This window comes from Heptranchias perlo, chromosome 6 (genome assembly GCF_035084215.1).
Source record: "Heptranchias perlo isolate sHepPer1 chromosome 6, sHepPer1.hap1, whole genome shotgun sequence".
Taxonomy (NCBI): domain Eukaryota; kingdom Metazoa; phylum Chordata; class Chondrichthyes; order Hexanchiformes; family Hexanchidae; genus Heptranchias; species Heptranchias perlo.
This window is the reverse complement of record NC_090330.1, coordinates 24,046,180-24,065,980: the sequence shown is the minus strand read 5'-3', so window position 1 is coordinate 24,065,980 and position 19,801 is coordinate 24,046,180. Positions and strand designations below refer to the sequence as shown.

Below are 19,801 nucleotides of genomic sequence, written 5' to 3'. Positions count from 1 at the left end.
GTTATTGAAATCAATGTTGAGTCCGGACGGTTGTCAAGTGCCTAAACGAAAGATGAGGTGCTGTTCCTCTAGCTTACGTTGAGCTTCCTTGGAACAGCGTAAGAGGCCGAGGACAGAGAGGTCAGAGTAGGAGTGGGAGGGGGAATTAGAATAGTATCCCTTACTTCCATTTTGCACACCAGCCATCCTTAAAGCTTATTACAATCATTCTTTGACGACAACTCCTAGCTGAGACCAAAAAGCAAATGTACCTTAAATAATGATGTCAATTAATACAAATTAACAAACCCATGTTATATTAATGGTTGGTTTGACGTTTATCCATGCTTTTAGAGTGTAAGAGCTCTTCTGTTCTGTCAGATAGAGGCTTAGCTATTGCGTTTTTACCCTCTTGGATAAGTCACCCTGCCAATCTCCTCGAATTGAAAGGAAAACTATTGAGATGGTGTTAAAATTCATGTTGGATTTGTTGTGTTAGGCTATGGTATTTGGAGGAGAAATTCGTTCAGTAAAAGATTGCCCAAAGTAAAAATGTAATTATCTGATACATTAGAATTGGTGCTTGTTCAAAGAAGACCAAGAAATTGCCCAGAAAGACTGATGTTAAGTGCTAGTTGGTTAGTTTTTAAAATGTTAATAATACTTAATTTAGTGCTAAAAACAGATGATCACTTTCTTTTGTTATTTACATTGTTTAATTGAAATTATTGGATAATTCAAGTTTTTTTAAGCACAGTAAATGATTGAATTATCAGGAGTAGACTTATGGTGAATTTTCTTCCTTGTTGTGCCTGAGAGACGCTTAAGAGGAAAAAGGGGCAAAAACATGCTATAACAGGTCTCTGCCTCACTGTGCTTCCCTGGGGCTTCTAAAATTATGTTATTAGGCCTATGCCTGGAACAGTGATTACAATGTTAATGAGTTGGGAAGGGAGCATTCTCAGTCTCTCGCCTTACCTTTCCACCTAGCTGACCATTGGGCACTCCAAAAAAGATGTGGAAAATGATTCCAAGATACTTTCCTTCGTTCCTCATATGATCTTCAAACCTGAGTGTGCTGCTGCGGCAGAAGTACACCTGGGCCATGCATGTGGTTCAGGCCAAGAAACCTGAGTGTGCTGTCCTCTTACAAGTCGACCTGCCATGCACCCAATGAGGAAAACTTATCCTCGTATTCCTTTCTGATTTTAACTTTGAAATATTTATACTGTCAAATGTCATTTCATTGTATGTATGCTGCATGAGTAATCATACTACAAAATGTAGCTCAGCATGTCAAGAGTTGTATTTTAATATATTTGGGGTTTCATTAAGTCGTGAAAATATTGAAACTGGCTGTCACAGGTGCTACTGAGCTTTTGGGATCCGAAACTTCAGTCATGGGAACTTTGTTCCCATTTTTCTGTCACTTCTGATTCAGAGTCCAAAGTGGCAAAAGATATTTGCTTTGGAATACTTTGAAATGAGCAGAGACATATAAGATCGTCATAAATGTCATGAAAAGAAGACTTTATAATCTACACTTCACTGATATGGCCTTTAGATTGTATAGCTCTTGGGAGAGGAGAATAAGGGGGAGAGTTTCTTCAGTCAACTAAATTATATAAGAGCATGAGAAAGTACAGGACCAGAAAGACACTATCTGGCAAATTCCAAAAAATTAATAACTTCTCAATTGCCCACGCCCTCAAATATCTAACCAGTTATTATTCCACACATTTGCCACCTCTTGCATAATATAGTTATAAGGTACCGCATTGTAGTCTCATGGCTAAGGTCAGAATATGTGGAGTCAGGGGACCCGTAGCAGAACGGATAGCAAGTTGGCTACAAAACAGAAAACAGAGAGTAGGGGTTAAGGGTACGTATTCAGACTGGCAACAGGTGGGAAGTGATGTTCCACAGGGATCGGTGCTGCGACCACTGTTGTTCATAATTTATATTAACGATTTGGATTCGGGAATCGGAAGTAGAATTTCAAAATTTGCAGACGACACCAAATTGGGGGATGTAGTTAATACAAAGGAAGAATGTGTCAAGATGCAAGAGGACATTAATAAACTTACAGAATGGGTGTATAATTGGCAAATGAATTTCAGTATAGATAAGTGTGAGGCAGTGCATTTTGGTAGGAAGAATAAGGAGGCCACATACTATTTGGATAAGAATCTAAATGGGATAGAGCAGCAAAGAGATCTAGGGGTACAGATACATAAATCACTAAAAGTAGCGACACAGGTTATTAAGGCCATAAAAAGGCAAATCAAGCACTGATTCATATCTAGAGGGATAGAATTGAAAAGCAGAGAAGTTATGTTAAACTTTTATAGAACTTTGATTAGGTCACACTCGGATTACTGTGCACAATTCTGGTCTCCATATTATAGAAAGGATATAGATGCATTGGAGAGAGTGCAAAAAGATTCACAAAGATGATACCACAACTGAGAGGATATACTTATCAGAAAAGGCTGAACAGACTGGGGCTCTTTCCCCTAGAAAAGAGAAAGCTGAGGGGTGACTTTTAAGATAATGATAGGGTGGACATAGGGAAAATGTTTCCATTTGTGGGGGAGTCCAAAACTAGAGGTTATAAATATTTAATAGTTGCTAATAAATCCAATAGGGAATTCAGGAGAAACTTCTTTACCCAAAGAGTGGTAAGAATGTGGAACGTGCTACCGCAGGGAGTAGTTGAGGCAAATAACGTAGATGGATTTAAGGGGAAACTAGAGAAGCACACGAGGGACAAAGGAATAGAAGAGTATGCTGATAGAGTTAGATGAAGGAAGGAGAAGGCTCATGTGGAGCATAAATGCCAGCATAGACCAGTTGGACCGAATGGCCTGTTTCTTTGCTGCAGATTCGATGTAACTTGATGTAACTCAGTGTAGTTAAATCTGATCTTTGCACTTCCCCTTTTATATGCTTGAGCCCGTGTCAGCTAGTTCCAGAGTTTAAGATCAAATTTATTGTTTTGAGACATTTGAAATCAATATTATAGTATGGTTGAAAATCTTCCAGAGTTCTAGCAAATATTGCTGAAAATACGATCAGTGTTTCAGGTTTCTCTTAGGTATAGGGCTGAGACCAGAAGTAACAGAATTGGTTCCTGGCTGTAATAATTTAAAAGTTTTGAGAGTGCAAGAAAGAATGTCTGCACTTTCGATACATTTAAGATTGCTCTTAATGCTTTTTAAAGGTTTTGCAAGTGCTGGAAATATACTGTATGTGGTGTCAAACTCAAGCATTCTCAACACTGCTCCCTGCAAGAGGTCATACACTGCTGCATCTGGAGTCAAGTTGGAATCTGATTCTTCTAGGATTATTCTGTCATTTTTGCATTGCTTGTAAAATTGATAGTATAACTACAAAGGATTGGTCCTTCTAAACATATATTATTGATTTTTGAAAAAAATAGGAAAATAATTTCTAACACTGAAGCTTTAGATGCATGCAAAGAGAAAGTGTGAAAGCTTGCCTCCCATCTCTTTTGCTCAAAAATTCTCCTCTTTCCCACCCCATGGCTACCTGCTATATTCTCCTTAATGGCTTGGCTTCTTGGCAGGGTATTGCTTTGGTACCTCATAGAATCTTTTATGTCTACCTGAACAGGCAGTTTAGTGTCTCATCCAAAAGATGGCACTTCTGATAATGTAGCATTCACAGTAGCCATCACAGTATTGCACTGAATTGTCAAGCTAGGTTATGTGCTCAAATTCTGGAGTGAGACTTGCATCCACAACTTTCTGACTCAGGTGAGAGTGCTATCACTGAGCCAGACTGACACTTAAGAATGCAATCAGCCACAATTTAAAAAAAAACAGGTTGCCAGAATAGGTAACCAGTCTGACAGAACTAAACAACATATTTTGAATTAATTGTAATGTCAACCAATTAAATTCAGTTTGAATGCAGCTCCATATCAGGTAGCAGGATCTACTCTGTACATTTGTCTTTTAAACAGTAAACTGTTCTGGAACCAGGCAAAGGAGCAAATGAGCAGTATTGCCACTATCACAGCACAAACTTGTAATACACCACAGGGCTCTGCAGTGGAAAAGAAGCAAATCTCAAGATTCTTTGGAATGAGAAAGTCAATTAGACCATCTTAATTCATCCATCCATCCACAATGACCCTACATCCCCCATCGCCCACCCCCCATTGCTACATCTAATTATTTCTTAAATGATTCACCACTGCCCCAAAGTCCAATTTGAAGTGTTAATCATTCTCTCCACCTTTTATTAGTTTGAACCTGTGCCCCCTTATCCTACTCCCACAGTTTAATTTAAATTAGTATTCCAGATGAACCCTTTCCACACATTTACTATCCTATAAGATCACCTCCTGGATGCCTCCTTTCCATGTTGAAAAGCCCAAACCTCTCCAGTCTTCTCATAACTATAATCCCTGACATAAGGGATGAGGTTCATGGTTCTTCTCTGCACTGCCTCTATCATTTGAATGTTTCCCTCATTTTTCAGTGACCAGACCACGATACAATAATCAAGTTAAGGTCTGACCAGAGCACTGTACAATTTGATTAGGACTTCTTTTGACTCTTATTCTACTGTTTACACAGTTCAACATTTTATTTTACTGCTCTGCATTGGTTACATCTCTTCAACATCATCCTTACCTACTTCAACATGTACTTGAGTTGGCCATTTTTACTTCCTGTATTCAGTACTTGAAATTTGTCTGCCATTGTTCGGCCCACATATTTTGTTCAACCCATTCTGTGATTTTTAGGCTGCCTCCGTCGATTCCATTGCCCCCCTCGTAGTTTGGATTTATCTGCAAATTTGATGAATTTGCATTGAGTTTCTGAATCCAAGTTGTTGATGAAAATTAGAAAAAGTTGTGGTCCAAACACTGAGCCCTAGGGCAGCTCACTTAGTGCTTCCCACTACTCTGACATTTTTCCTTTAGCAGATTTTCAATATTCATAAAACAAGATTATGTTCAGTGTTATACAGGAAAAAACTATGGGGTAGAATTTTAATTTGAACAACAGAAATGAAATTTGGGCTGTTTCTATTGGGGCGGCTCAACTGCAGTGCTAGCTTTACTCCCAGGCAGCAAGTTGAAAATTTACCCCATATTCTTTCCCAACTGGAGTTCACCTACTCATATCAGTTTATTGTTAAAGAAGGAATTTGTATTTATGTAGCACCTTATCACATCCTCAGAATATCGTAAAGGGATTTATAACCAATGGATTACTTTTGAGATGCAGTCACTTTTGTTATGTTAACAAATGTGGATGACAATTTGCACATGGCAAGGTCCCCTAAACGGCATAGTTAATAGGTTTTTGGTGCTGTTGGCTGAGGGAAGAATACTCGCCAGTGAACTGGGAGAATGCTGTATTCTTCTTTGAATAGTACCATGAGATCTTTTCTATCCATCAGAGCAGGCAGACTTCAGTTTAACGTCTCATCTGAAAGGTGGCACCTTCCACAAAGCAGTTAGGATGTGTATTTTTGTCATCATGTAGATAAAGGAAGCAGTCCTGTGCCTATATGCCAAGGATGAGTTCTCGGACACAGAGTACACCTCTCTATCTCACTCGCTTTCTCTCTCTTCCTCCCACCTTCTGTTCTTCTAACTTATGGCTATGATCTCATTTATACTTTTTCTAGCTGTGCTAATCCATAAGCATCTGCATTCCATAATCCTTTACCCACTTTGGTACTAGTCTGTATCAGTGTGCATCAAGATATTCCAGGCTACCTAAACATTTACCTTTCTATTCTGATATCCATGGTTCCAAGACTAACAGACCATTGTTTAGGGTTAGCAAGACAAAATTTTGACACCCAGCCACATAGAGACCAAATGCTTGGTCAAATAGGTAGGATTTAGAGAGCAACTTAAAGGAGGATGGAGAGGCGGAGAGGTTTAGGGAAGTAATTTCAGAGCTTAGGGCCTAGGCAGCTAAAGGCACAGCAGCCAATGGTGGAATGATGAAAATCGTGGCTGTGCAAGAGGCCAGAATTGGAGGAGCGCAGAGATCTCGGAGGGTTGTAGGGCTGGAGGAGGCTACAGAGATAGGGAGGGGCGAGGCCATGGAGGGATTTGAACACAAGGATGAGTATTTTAAAATTGAGGTGTTGCTGGATGTAGGTCAGCGAGCACATGGGTGACTGCTAAATGGGACCTGGTGTGAGTTAGGATATGGACAGCAAAGTTTTGGATGAGCTCAAGTTGACGGAGAGTGGAAGGTGGGAGGCCAGCCAGGAGAACATTGGAATAGTCGGGTCTGGATAGTTACAGAAAGCTTAAGCTCTGACTGTGCACAATCTTTAGCCAGGTCCAGAAGCTGCTCACGACCTCTGTACAGAAATTGTATTGTTAAACATTTGCAGAATTCCAGGTTTAGGTTTACAACCATAGAAGTTAATATCAAAATGGAACTTAATAGAAGTGGATTCTTTTACTACCTCTCGATCTTAGTCTCTAACAGCAGCATTTTCTCATGGCTGCGCTGAAGTGCCTGTCTAGATTATGTGCTTAAGTGCTGTAGTGGGGCTTGAACCCACAACCTCTGACTCAGAGATGGGAGTGCTACCAATTGAACTAAGCTGAAACAAAGTATTTATTTTTCCCATCTTGTTTTTTTTCTTCAGTACTTTAGCTTTATCCTTCTTTTGCACTGTGTTGCACTTTCCTTTTTGTTGATCCCTTGTTTAACCTACCTCAGAAAATCTACTAATGTTGCACTGTTCAATGAATCCATGCACATATAGTGATCACTGAAAATGTTTCTCTTGGCAGGATATAGAGACACTTAATTCCATCTCAGTTTCTGGATCTTGTGCTTTGTGTATTAGAATTCTTTCCATGTCCAGGCTATTCACTACTTGGGTGCCTTGGCATCAGAAATTTTCCAAAAAGGCCCATAGAACAGCCATTAATGTCAAGCCTTGTTTTTAGTTTGAGATTTCAGAACCCCCCCTCCTTGGGATTTTGAAGCTCTAGTCGCGTGTGCGTGCCTGGAACAAAAAGTGATGTACTTTTCTGTATTATTTTGAATGTATAATGTTTAAGTTTTAAACTTATGATTTAAAGCTGTAAATTTGAGAAGAGAAATTATTGCACTAATAACTTTGTGCTACTATTCTGTTACAGTTTGCTGTGTTGCTGTGAGAAATTGTCTGGAATGTCGCCAGAGGCAAAGGGAAAGAATGACAAAGACTTCACTAGCTAGCATTAAGGCCCAAGAGAATCTTCAAAGTTTGACAGGATCTAATGCAGCCAAGGTAACAGCATAACACAGATATTGTACATTATATTCCTTCATTTAGTCTCAAAAAGCTGACTTGCAGTTTTTGATATGCGACCAAAAAAACTCAATTGTAGTCTACAAATTGCATCATTTCATTAAATTAAATTTAAAAATGTGTGAGTAGCAGATCAACAAATTCTGTACAGTTTAATTTCTGCCCCTTCTTCCAATTTTGCATATTGTCTTACTTAACTCTAGGTACTTCGACATCACATATCAGACTGTGTTCAACAAGGTGGGCAGGTGACTATTTCTGAGTATTTCTGTCATCACTACCTTGAGTTAGCCACTAGGCAGTGCACAAGGCATAGGCTGACTGTTTTTCCATCTTCAGATGGCTTGGCTAATTGGAAACTCACCATGTAAAGAATCATAGAAGAGAACCAACATCTAACCATTCAGTGGCATATTGTTAGCATACCAATGCCTAAATCGATGGGCTGCTAATAAGCAAGTATTTCTAACCACTGTATTTTATTTATAATTGATAATTTCATAATTACAAGATTCCTAGTCAGGCAAATTAATTTCTGATTCAGCATACAATGGTATATTAACAATGCACGCTCATTCAATTACTGTTGCATACTCAGCCAACAGAGAACTATTCATGCACACATTGCTTCAGATTGGATCCTAAGCCAGTGTGAAGTGCTGGTCCTCATTGAAATTGTTGACCGGAGGTCACCGGTTACGGTTACTGGCTTAGTACAAAGAGGAGAAGAGTCAATTCTCTCTTAACGCTCAATTCACTTTATTCACGCCGTTAGATCATATACATATAGCTTATACGTCTGGTTAGATATAGACATGTAGTTTACACCAGGTTATACAGTTTTATACCCAAACTAGGATCTAAACGCACATCCACTAGGTTTCTCTGACACTCCCTGAGTGGTCACAGAATATAAAGGATAATACCCGAAAAGGAAAGCTGACGCTGGCCAGGCGTTCCGTTCGCTCTCTCTCTCTCTCTCGACGTCGTCTCTACGTCCCTGACGTAGGGTCTTCCACATCCGCGATGGTTGGTCTCCAGAGTCTTCGCTCTGGCTCCACGCCCCAGATCCTTCATTCTTATTCCGAATCTTATCTCTTCAAGCTGTGCTGTCTCTCTCCCTTTGGTTTAGGCCTGCTCGCTTTTGCCTGTGTCTTCTCCTCATTGGCTCTGAGCCAAGGTCTCAGGTAGCATTACCTCATTACTCCTTTTCTAAATAAGGACTTGTGTCTTATCACATCTCCTTTGTCTTTCACAAAACTTAGCTAATTCAAACCGGTTCCAGCCAGCTCAGGCCAACGACTGAACTCAGGTTACTTCAGTTCAAAAGTTGTTCTTGCCTGTGTATCAGCAGCTGATTTCTCAGGTTACTTTCTGCAGCCCCTGGCCAACAAAATGAATGGAGCCACTCTGGAATGCATGAAATGAATAAAGACCCTCTCTCTGGCATCACAGCAGTGGCTCAGGGAAAGTTCAGCAAACAACAGATCACTACGATACTAGAAAATTAATTGTATTTTCTCTTAGACAATACGTATTTTTATTATCTTTTATGCAGTTAGAAAGGTCTATTTTCATTTTTCAGTCTCCCTGTGCAAAGGTATTATCCTCAGCCAAGAGGATGAGCAGGTGATATCCTCCGAGGCTTTCATCAACGCTGCTCAAAAACTGGTCAATAAGCAGCATATAAAAGAAGCTAGGAGGAGAGGGTTGTCTTCCAATTTTGCTTCTTGCTGGAAAAGTGCCTTGTCACCACTGGACACTTGCTTATAAAAGCACAGCTAATATCAGGAACTCAATGTGTGGAGTATTGTTGGCTGCAAATCTGCTGCTGCATGATGCAGCATGTTGAAATTACAATCTCCTTTGTCACCATGCTGTATTTTAATGTCAAATTTCAATTTTTTCTTTCTGTATTTGTTACTTTTCCTCATTTTTAAACCAATAGACTTCACGGGGTAAAATTTGGTTTAGGCGTTAGAGAGAAATGATTTTTCTTTCTGTTGAAGTCAATGGAAAGGAAAATGGTGCAGGGTGTAAAACGGGCTCCTGATTCATCGTCGCCCGTTTTGCACTCCCACTCAAGAAGAATTTATACCCCTATATATTGTAATGTGAATTTTTTATCACTGGACACTGCCACACAGTAGACAGAGAATCACGAGAATGATTAATGTGGGTATTTCTGAGAGCTTTCTTTGAGTCACTAATTAGCATTAGAGCACATGGCTAGAGTGCTGTCCTGCTGAGGTCCATAAGACCAGAAGAGATAGGAGCAGGAGTAGGCCATTCGGCCCCTCGAGCCTGCTCCACCGTTTAATGAGATCATGGCTGATCTGATTTTTACCTCAACTCCACTTTCCCGCCCTTATCCTTTGATTCCCTTGCTGATCAAAAATTTGTCCAACTCAGCCTTGAATGTATTCAATGACTCAGCCTCCACAGCTTTTTGGGGTAAAGAATTCCAAAGATTCACGACCTTCTGGGAGAAGAAATTCCTCCTCATTTCTGTCTTAAACGGGAGACCCCTTATTCTGAGACTATGCCCCCTAGTTTTAGATTCCCCCATGAGGGGTAACATCCTCTCAGCATCTACCCTATCAAATCCCCTCAGAATCTTGTACGTTTCAGTAAGATCTCCTCTCATTCTTCTAAACTCCAATGAATATAGACCCAACCTGTTCAATCTTTCCTCATAAGACAACCCTTCCATACCCGGAATCAGCCTTGTGAACCTTCTCTGAACTGCCTCCAATGCAAGTATGTCCTTCCTTAAATAAGGGTACCAGAACTGTACGCAGTACTCCAAGTGTGGTCTCACCAGCACCTTGTACAGTTGTAGCATGACTTCCCTGCTTTTATACTCCATCCTCCTAGAAATAAAGGCCAATATTCTGTTTGCCTTCTGGATTACCTGCTGCACCTGTATGTTGACTTTTCGTGTTTCATGTACGAGGACACCCAGATCCCTCTGTACCGCAGCATTTTGTAGTATTTCTCCATTCAAATAATATTTTGCTTTTTTATTTTTCCTTCCAAAGTGGATGACTTCACATTTTCCCACTTTATATTCCATCTGCCAAATTTTTGCCCATTCACTTAACCTGTCAATATCCCTTTGCAGACACTTTGTGTCCTCATCGCAACTTGCTTTTCCACCTATCATTGTATTGTCAGCTAATTTGGCCACAAGACACTCTGTTCCTTCATCCAAGTCATTGATATATATTGTAAATTGATAGATATATATTTATCTATCAATATATAGATATATATCAATATATATTCTGTATATATAGAACTGATCCCTGCGGCACCCCACTAGTTATAGATTGCCATTTTGAAAATGACATTTTATCCCGTTTTCTGTTAGTTAGCCAATCCTTTATCCATGCCAGTATATTATCCCCAACACCATGAGCTCTTATCTTGTGCAGTAATCTTTTAAGTGGCACCTTATCGAATGCCTTTTGAAAATCCAAATATAGTGCATCCATTGGTTCCCCTTTATCCACCCTGCCCGTTACTTCCTCAAAGAACTCTAATAAATTTGTCAGACATGATTTCCCCTTCAATAAAACCATGTTGACTCTCCTTGATTGTATTATGAGTCTGCAAATGTCCTGCTACTACTTCCTTAATAATGGATTCTAGCATTTTCCCAATGACAGATGTTAGGCTAACTGGTCTATAGTTACCTGCTTTCTGTCTCACTCCCTTCTTGAATAGGGGTGTTACGTTTGTGGTTTTCCAATCCGTGAATCTAGTGAATTCTGGAAGATTACAACCAATGCATCCACTGTCTCTGTAGCCACTTCCTTTGAGACCCTCGGATGCAAGCCATCTGGTCCAGGGGACTTGTCAGCCTTTAGACCCATTAGTTTACCTCGTACTTTTTCTTCAGTGATAGTGATTGGTTTTCTTCCTCTCTCCCCTTTGCCCCTTGATTTTCTATTATTATTGGTGTCTTTTATTAGTGTCTTCTGCTGTGAAGACAGATACAAAATTTCTGTTCAATTCCCCTGCCATTTCCTTGTTTTCCATTATTATTTCCCCAGTCTCATCCTCTAAGGGACCAATGTTTACTTTAGCTCCCCTCTTTTTATATACTTGTCGAAGCTTTTACTGTCAGTTTTCATATTTCTTGCTAGTTTACTCTCATAATTTATTTTCTCCCTCTTTAAAAACCAGCATAGGATGACTAAAAGGATAATAAAGTTTTCCCAATTTTCGGGCTTACCAGTAATCTTTGTCATGTTGTATGCTTTTTCTTATACCCTGATACCATCCTTGACTTTCTTAGTTAGCCTTGGTTGGTTCACCCTTTTTGTGGAGTCTTTCCTCCTCACAGGGATATATTTTTGTTGCGAGTTATAAAATATCTTTTTAAATGTTTGCCACTGCTTATCCACCATCATATCATCTAATCTGTTTACCCGGTCCACTTTAGCCAATTCCACCCTCATTCCTTTATAATTGCCCTTATTTAAGTTTGATACAGTAGTTTCAGACCCAAAATCCTCGCTCTCAAACTGGATGTCACTGCTTCCCAAGGGATCCTTTACTTTGAGATCATTAATTAATCCTGTTTCGTCACCCAGTACCAGATCCAAAATGGCCTGTTCCCTGGTTAGTTCCCCGACATATTGGTCTAAGAAACAGTCCCTAATACACTCTATAAGCTCCTCCTCCAGCCAATTTTTGCCAATTTGATTTGTCCAATCTATGTGAAAGTTAAAATCGCCCATGATTATTGCATTATCTTTTTTGCAAGCCCCCCTTATTTCCTGATTTATATTTTGCCCTAAAGTGTAGCTACTGTTAGGGGGCCTATATACTACTCCCACCAGTGATTTCTTTCCCTTGCTATTTCTTACCTTCACCCAAACTGATTCGACATCCTGATCTTCTGAGCCAAGATCATTTCTCACTATTATACCAATTTCATCCTTTATTAACAGAGCTACCCCACCACCTTTACCTTTTTTCCTATCCTTCCGAAATGTTAAATAACCCTGAATATTTAGCTCCCAACCTTGGTCACCTTGCAACCACATCTCTGTAATGGCCATGAGATCATACCCATTTGTTTCTATTTGTGCCGTCAATTCATCTATCTTATTACGAATGCTGCACGTGTTCAGATAAAGAGCCTTTAATTTTGTCTTTTTACCATTCTTTCCTACCCCGGCCCCATTTGCTAGTGCACTCTTATGTTTGTACGCTCTGTCCCTTCCTGACATTCTCTGTTTATCATTACCCCCATCACTGTCCTGTACTACTTCTCTTTATCAATCTAAACTTCGCCCCACCTGAGCCCTCCCCCCCACTATTTAGTTTAAAGCCTTCTCTACTGCCCTAGTTATTCGGTTTGCCAGAACACTGGTCCCAGCATGGTTCAGGTGAAGCCTATCCAAACAGAACAGCTCCCTCTTTCCCCAGTACTGGTGCCAGTGCCCCATGAATGAAAACCCACTTCTCCCACACCAATCTTTGAGCCACGCATTCATCTCTTTGATCTGATTTACCCTGTGCCAATTTGCTCGTGGTTCAGGTAGTAATCCGGAGATTATCACCTTTGTGGTTCTGCTCTTTAATTTAGTCCCTAGCTGCTCAAACTCCCTCAGCAGAACCTCTTTCTTAGTCCCAGCTATGTCATTGTACCCATGTGGAGCATGACAACTGGATCTGTCACTGTAGGACAACTAGGTCAACAACAAAAAGGACCTAAAAAATACAAGTGAAGATGCAGTCAGGATGAAACCAATTTCTTCAAATTCCCACCAATTATTCTGAAATACAAAGGAAAAAATTGGGTACTAAATAATCAATACAGACAGATATACACACTTTTATACTGGCACACTATCAATAGATAAAGAGGGAAGATGATAAACATGAATGTATATTTATTTCATAGAATCATAGAATGCTTACAGGACAGAAGGCGGCTGTTCAGCCTGTCGAGTCCTTGCCAGTTCTCTGCAAGAGCAATCCAGTTAGTCCCACTACCCCGCCCTTTCCCCTTAGCCCTGCAAATTTTTTCCCTTCAATTATTTATCCAACTTCTTTTTGAAAGCCATGATTGATTCTGCCTCCACCACCCCTTCTGGCAGTGCATTCCAGAGTCTAACTACTCACTGTGTTAAAAAGTTTTTCCTCATGTCGCTTTTGGTTCTTTTGCCAATCACTTTAAATCTACGTCCTCTGGCTCTTGACCCTTCCGCCAATAGGAGCAGTTCCTCTCTATCTACTCTGTCTAGACCCTTCATGATTTTGAATACCTCTATCAAATCTTCTTTCAACCTTCTCTGCTCTAAGGAGAACAACCCCAGCTTGTCCAGTCTATCCACATAACTGAAGTCCATCATCCCTGGAATCATTCTAGTAAATCTCTTCTGCACCCTCTCTAAGGCCTTCACATCCTTCCGAAAGTCCGGTGCCCAGAATTCGACACAATACTCCAGTTGTGGCCGAAACAGTGATTTATAAAGGTTTAGCATAATTTCCTGGCTTTTGTACTCTATGCCTTTATTTATAAAGCCCAGGATTCCATATGCTTTTTAACCGCTTTCTCAACCTGGCTACGGAGGCAACTTTGGCTACGGAGTGGGAGGAGGCGGAGTGAGAGGGGAGAGGCGTTGGGAGGAACGGAAGTGGAAGACAGAAGGAAGGTTTGGAAATGAAGGGAAGGGACCAGGGAGAGGAATGGAGAGGGGAGTTGGTATGGAGTGATGGGGAGAGGAGGGCTGTAAGAGGGAATGAAGGGCTGTGATGGAGATGCGAGTGTCGGGGAGCTAAGAGCAAGATGCAAAGGGAGGGGAGGTGAAAGTGTCAAAGGAGAGTTTACCTCAGGAGGGGTGGTGGGGGGGTTGCCAGTGAAGTTTTAGCCTCGGTGGGGGGTCGGGGGAAGAAAGGAAAGCCACCAGATGATTTCTACCTCGGGGGCAGAGGATGCGTGTGGATACACTATTTTCAATGTGTCATGTAAAAAAAATATGTTTACTGTTCCACCCACTGGTGCAGTACCGTTAGAATCTGAAGACCAGTCACTTTTTTCATAAATAATAGATGGTTCGGTTCTCCTTTGAAAGATAAAATTCTGTGATGATCAAGCTTAAGCATATTTTAAGACTAACATGTTTGAATGAACATAGATAATTTGCCTTTTAGTGTATTGGGTTGAGGAAATGTACATACCTTTTGATAGATGCAAGTGAAGTCCATAATTGTGGTTAGCTTCAGCTATTGAATAGTTAAAGTGAATGTTCACACATCCATACAATTTTAGATAATTCCTAAAAAAAAACCCTGAAGTTTTAGCATGCATTCTTCAAATGTATGGTGGTTTGTCCGTTTAGATTCTAAGAGGGTAATTTTGTGAGGGTCCACTCCCAGTGAGCACAACATCGGAAATGGGGCTACAACATTTTAACCCCAGTTTTGTGACTCACGCTTGCTGCTAGGAGCAGTCTTGTGAAAATACTTCCTTAGTGTCATCTTTAGAAATGAGACAGTGCATAGTAAAATAGTCCGAGTCAACTGTATTTTAATAAGGTGCTCAATTTTTTCAGACTGGAGTTGAAAATGTCACTGGTAACCTTTCTCCAATTAAGGATCCTGACAGATTACTGCAAGATGTGGACATTAACCGGTTACGAGCTGTTGTCTTTCGCGATGTGGTAATTATTTATTTTATTTAAATTGCTCTATTGTGGTTTGTTGGTTTTGCTGTTAGATTATTTAATGCAGGTAATGCAAAGACAGATGAAATAGTTTTCACATTAGATTACTATAGTTCCTGCTGTTTTATTTTGAAATTATAAATTAACAAAATGTTACAGACTGTTATAAAGGAAAGAATGAAGAAAAAATCTGCTACATTTAACAAGCTTTTCTAGCAATATTTTACCTACATTTCAGTATTTTGCTGTAAAAATGGTGGCAATGGAGAAAAAATGCCCTTATTACATCAGGAAGCTGTAGCTTCTAATAGTGAAAATAAATACTTCAGCTGGATTAAACTTCTAAAACTTTCTGGTTCCTCAAGGTGGCAGGTAAATTTGGTTACTAAAACTTTTACTGTCCTAACTTCCTTAAGCTAGGTGTGACCTCATATCTGTATATTGCACAGTATATGGGTGATGGTGCAATATTCAGAATCAAGTGTTTAAAATATTTGTCTACAGTGCTTAGTAGTGGTTTCTAATACATGATAACATTTTCACTGCAGCTATTCAGCATATTTATGCTGTGGGATAGGTAGGAAAGTAAAGCTGAAAAATACACAGCAGCATATGAAAGAGAAAGATAGTTTAATATTTTGATTGTAATACTTTAACAAAACGCTGTTGAAAACTGAAACACTACTATTTTTCTCTTTCAGTTAATGACTGACCTATAATATATTTCCATTTTTTAGTTTGCTTTCCAGCATTTCTGGTCAGTCTTGTTACTTTTAAGAAAGCAAACATGTTATTTATTTCTGCTTTACAGAGGCAGAACATGATTTCCAAAATGATAGCTCTTCCTAGTGGCATCTGTGAAAACTGCTTTTATGTGAAAAGGGGAAACTATGGAAAAGAAAAAATTTAAAACTATTTAGGTTCATTTATTGCCTATGTAACCCAAATCTGTTGTTTTGGAATACGTAACATAAAACATTATTTTTTGAAAATAGCATTGAAGTTTTACTTTTTAAATGAATTGTTTTTAAAGTGAAATGTGAAAGTTTTGAAATTGTGAACTTTAGTTATCAAAAGTTAGTATCCACAATTCACTCGTGTTCTCAAATTTTTGATTTCAAAATTCTTGTGCTCATTTAGAGATTCCTCCATGGCCTCATCCAATCTTCCCTCCATATCCCTTAATACCCTTATTTCACAAGTAATTATCTGTATCCGTTTTGAACTCTTGCATTAATTTTGCATTTAAGGCCTTTTTGGGGCAGGGTGTTCCACATTCTCTCAATCCTTTTGTGCGAAGATGTTTTTGGTGAATTTGCTTAGCTCAAATTCTAAGATTATGTCCGTTTGTTCTGCATTCTCCTATTAGAAAAAGGGTCATTTTGTATCCACCTTGTTAATTCCTTTTATTATTTTAAACATCTTGATCGGACCGCCACATCTCGAGGAACTATAATCCAAGTTTACCCTGTTTCTCATCATAGCTCCATTCCTTAATCCCAGACATCACCTGATGAACTGAACTTTCTTGAAAGCCAGTATATCTTTCCTGAGATGAGGGGGAAAAAATTGGATAGGGCCTGTTTTTGGGCAGGAGTAGCACGATCCGCTATTACCCCGCGCCCAATGGTCCTTGCGCAGGCAGGACGAGATTTTCGTCAGGCCTGAGGATTCACCTGCAATCTGCATCGGAAATCTACGTTGAATGAGGATTCCATGTAATTTGCACTTTCCACCAGCAGGGGGAGCTCCAATCTCTTAAAGGCAGGCTGTCTGTTAGAAATCTCTTAAAGGTAGCTGGTACCTGTTATTTTCTGAACATAACAGCCTGTTGTCTGCATGGAGTCTGAACAGAGATCAGACATTGCACACAAAGTACAGATGCAGGTCCCATCCCTATGTTTACATACTAATGAGTTATGTTAAAACATTGAATAAAGGTTGCGCACCACTAAATCATCTCCTATCTGCATGCCAGACCTCACCAATCTGTCGATCTGAGAGTCTGTGCACCAAGGTTCTCTGCTGATGCACCAGAGGCCTTGGTGCAAGAGGTGGACAAAAGGAGGGCCATCCTATATTATCCACATTGTTGGGGGGGGGGGGGGGGGGTGGCGGTAGCAAGAGGCCCTCCAGGCATACACCCAAAAGGCAGTGGGAGGCAGTAGAGGATGAACCAGGTGTACAGCATCATGAACTTGATTACAGTTCAGGAAGATGTTCATTGCTTTGACATGAGTGGTCAAGGTGAGTGTGGTCAACTGTCAAGTGGCATAGCATCTCCTACCAACTGCACCACGAGCTGCATCCACTCCTCCACGCACTAAACCCCCCAACACCCACCTACCAATAAACTCTTCCAAACAGATGCTTCCTCTCACCCTCACACATTACCACTGTTGCCAGCCGCCAACCCACACACACTAGCAGCTATTCATACATGACAGGCACATTGCCCAGACACACGTCCCGCTTTCTTGCAGGAGAAGGTTGCGCATATCAGTAGGAAGCAAGTGGCAGTGGCATTCAACCCCTTGAGCCTGTTCCGCCACTCATTGAGACCATGGTGGACCTGTGACCTAACTCCATACATCCGCCTTAGCCTCATATCCCTTAATACCCTTGGTTCACGGAAATCTATCAATCTCAGATTTAGAATTCACAATTGAGCTAGCATCAACTGCCGTTCGCAGAAGAGCTTCCCAAATTTCTCCCAACCTTTGCATGTAGAAGCATTTCCTAACTTCACTCCTGCATGTCCTGGTTCTATATGCAAGGCTATGCCCCCTAGTCCCAGTGTTAAAATATAGAAGACCTCCAATGTCTCGGCAGCTAGAAGCAATAATCCAGCCACTAACCTGTAAATCCTGCATGGTCCCTTTAAATAGCACTGGTGGAGGGTCCTCCAGTAACTCTATGACACGTTCAGATGGTTGGGGTTAAGACTGTGCGTTGAGTTGAGCATTAAGTCCCAAAATGGTGTGTATCGCTTTAAATCAGCGTTGTACACTGATTGAAGCCATTTTCTCCCTACTTTACATGATTCCAGCATTTGTTATCTGCGCCAGCGCTAACTCCTATACCAAGATGACGTCTGGCGCATCCAAGACGCCATCTTGGATGTCGGAGAGGCCGTGTAGCGCCAAAAAAACGAGTGCTACACAACCCAATTTAGCGCCCGAGGTGCCTAAAGTTGAACACAATATTTCAAATGAAGTCCGATTAGCATTGTGTGTAATTATAGTAACAGTTCCTTTCTTTTCTATTTTACACCTCTGATGATGAAGTCCAGCATCCCATTAGTCTTTCAGACGAGTCTCCCTAATCAGTTTATACTTTTTCAAATGCTCACTTATTCTGGCCCTGTTGATAGATTCCACCAATTATCTCTTTATGGATATTAAATTCACTGACCTGAAGTTACTTGGTTTGTCACTTCTTCATTTTCTGAATAACGGTATAAGCCACCTCTTCATTTTCTGAATACCAAACCTCTGGTACTATCCACGATTCCAGTGAACTTTAGAAGGTTAGAACTAATGCGTCCCCAATTTCTTCATCTATTTCTTTTAGTCATAAAGAACTGTCAATATCTGGCTTCAATATCACTATTTTACCCATTACAATGTTTATATTCATCTCTGTCAGTTTCTCTGCTTCACTAATCTCTAGCCTTCCTCCTACTTTTAGCATAATATCATCCCCCTTTACTGTAAAGATTGAAGCAAAATATTAATTGAGCTATTCCATCATGTCTTTATCCTCTACTATTGCCATGCCTAAATCTATTTTTAATGGACACTTCCTCCTTCTTCACACTCTATTTCTTGATGTACTTATTGAAGCCTTTGCTGTTACCCTTGATATTATATTTCCATAATATGTCTTTGCCCTCCTTATTTTCTTAGTCTCTTTTTATTGCTTTCTGTAATCTCCTAAATTTTCATTTTTGCCACTGTTCTTTGCCCTTATATCAGCCTGTTTGTTTTGTTTAATAGTCCTAATGACGATGGTTCCATTATCCCAGAAGTACCCCTTTTGTCTTTCAACAGCATATACTTGTTTTGTGGATATACGGTTGGTCTGTAGATTTTAATTTTTCCATCCCCTTTCCAGCCAATTCTTTCCTCAACCCTTGAATGTTAGTTTTGTTGAAATCCCAAAGTTTAGTTGGTTGCTTCCCAAGCTTGATAGTGAATTCTATCATATTATGGTCACTATTCCCAAAATACTTTCATTACCAAATAGCTAACTATTTCTGTTTGTTACTCACAACTAGATCAAGTACCACCCATCCTCTTGTTGGTTTGAAGATGTGCTGCTTTATGAAACCATGCTGAATGCATTCATTAAATCTATTCCTTATCCTATTGTTCTGCTATTTCTTTCCCAATCCTATTCAGGTTAAAATCTTCCATTATTACTAGATTTTTAATTTTACTGGCTTTCCTAATCTGCATAAGCAAATTAAGTCATCACAGACAGGAGATCTATAAAGTATACCCCGCAGCACTTCAGCCATTCCCATTGCTTAACATTACCTATAGTGTTACCACCTGCTGTCATGTAGATCCTTCCTTTCTACTGCCATGATGATGCCTTTGTTAATACTGTCACCGTCCTTCTTTCCTATTTTCCTTATCCCTTCCAAAAATCCTATCTCCTGGTATGATTTAATTCCCAATCTTGCCCAGGTTGCTGCCAGGTCTCTATAATCACTACCACATTATGGATTTATGCTTCTGATTCATAGAATCTTACAGCACAGAGAGAGGTCATTTGGCCCATCGTGCCTGTGCCAGCTCTTTGAAAGCTGTCCAATTCAA

General features: G+C 40.0%; 1 protein-coding gene across 6 annotated transcripts in view; it reads left to right on the top strand.

Annotated features, from left to right (window-relative positions):
- Nucleotides 1–19,801, top strand: part of nbeaa (neurobeachin a) — a 637,170-nt gene that overhangs the window by 245,478 nt on the left and 371,891 nt on the right. For all 6 annotated transcript variants that reach the window (XM_067985944.1, XM_067985943.1, XM_067985942.1 and 3 more), the window contains 2 exons: nt 7,139–7,269; nt 14,865–14,972. In XM_067985944.1, coding sequence (XP_067842045.1) covers nt 7,139–7,269; nt 14,865–14,972 — 239 coding nt within the window. The remainder of the gene's footprint in view (nt 1–7,138; nt 7,270–14,864; nt 14,973–19,801) is intronic.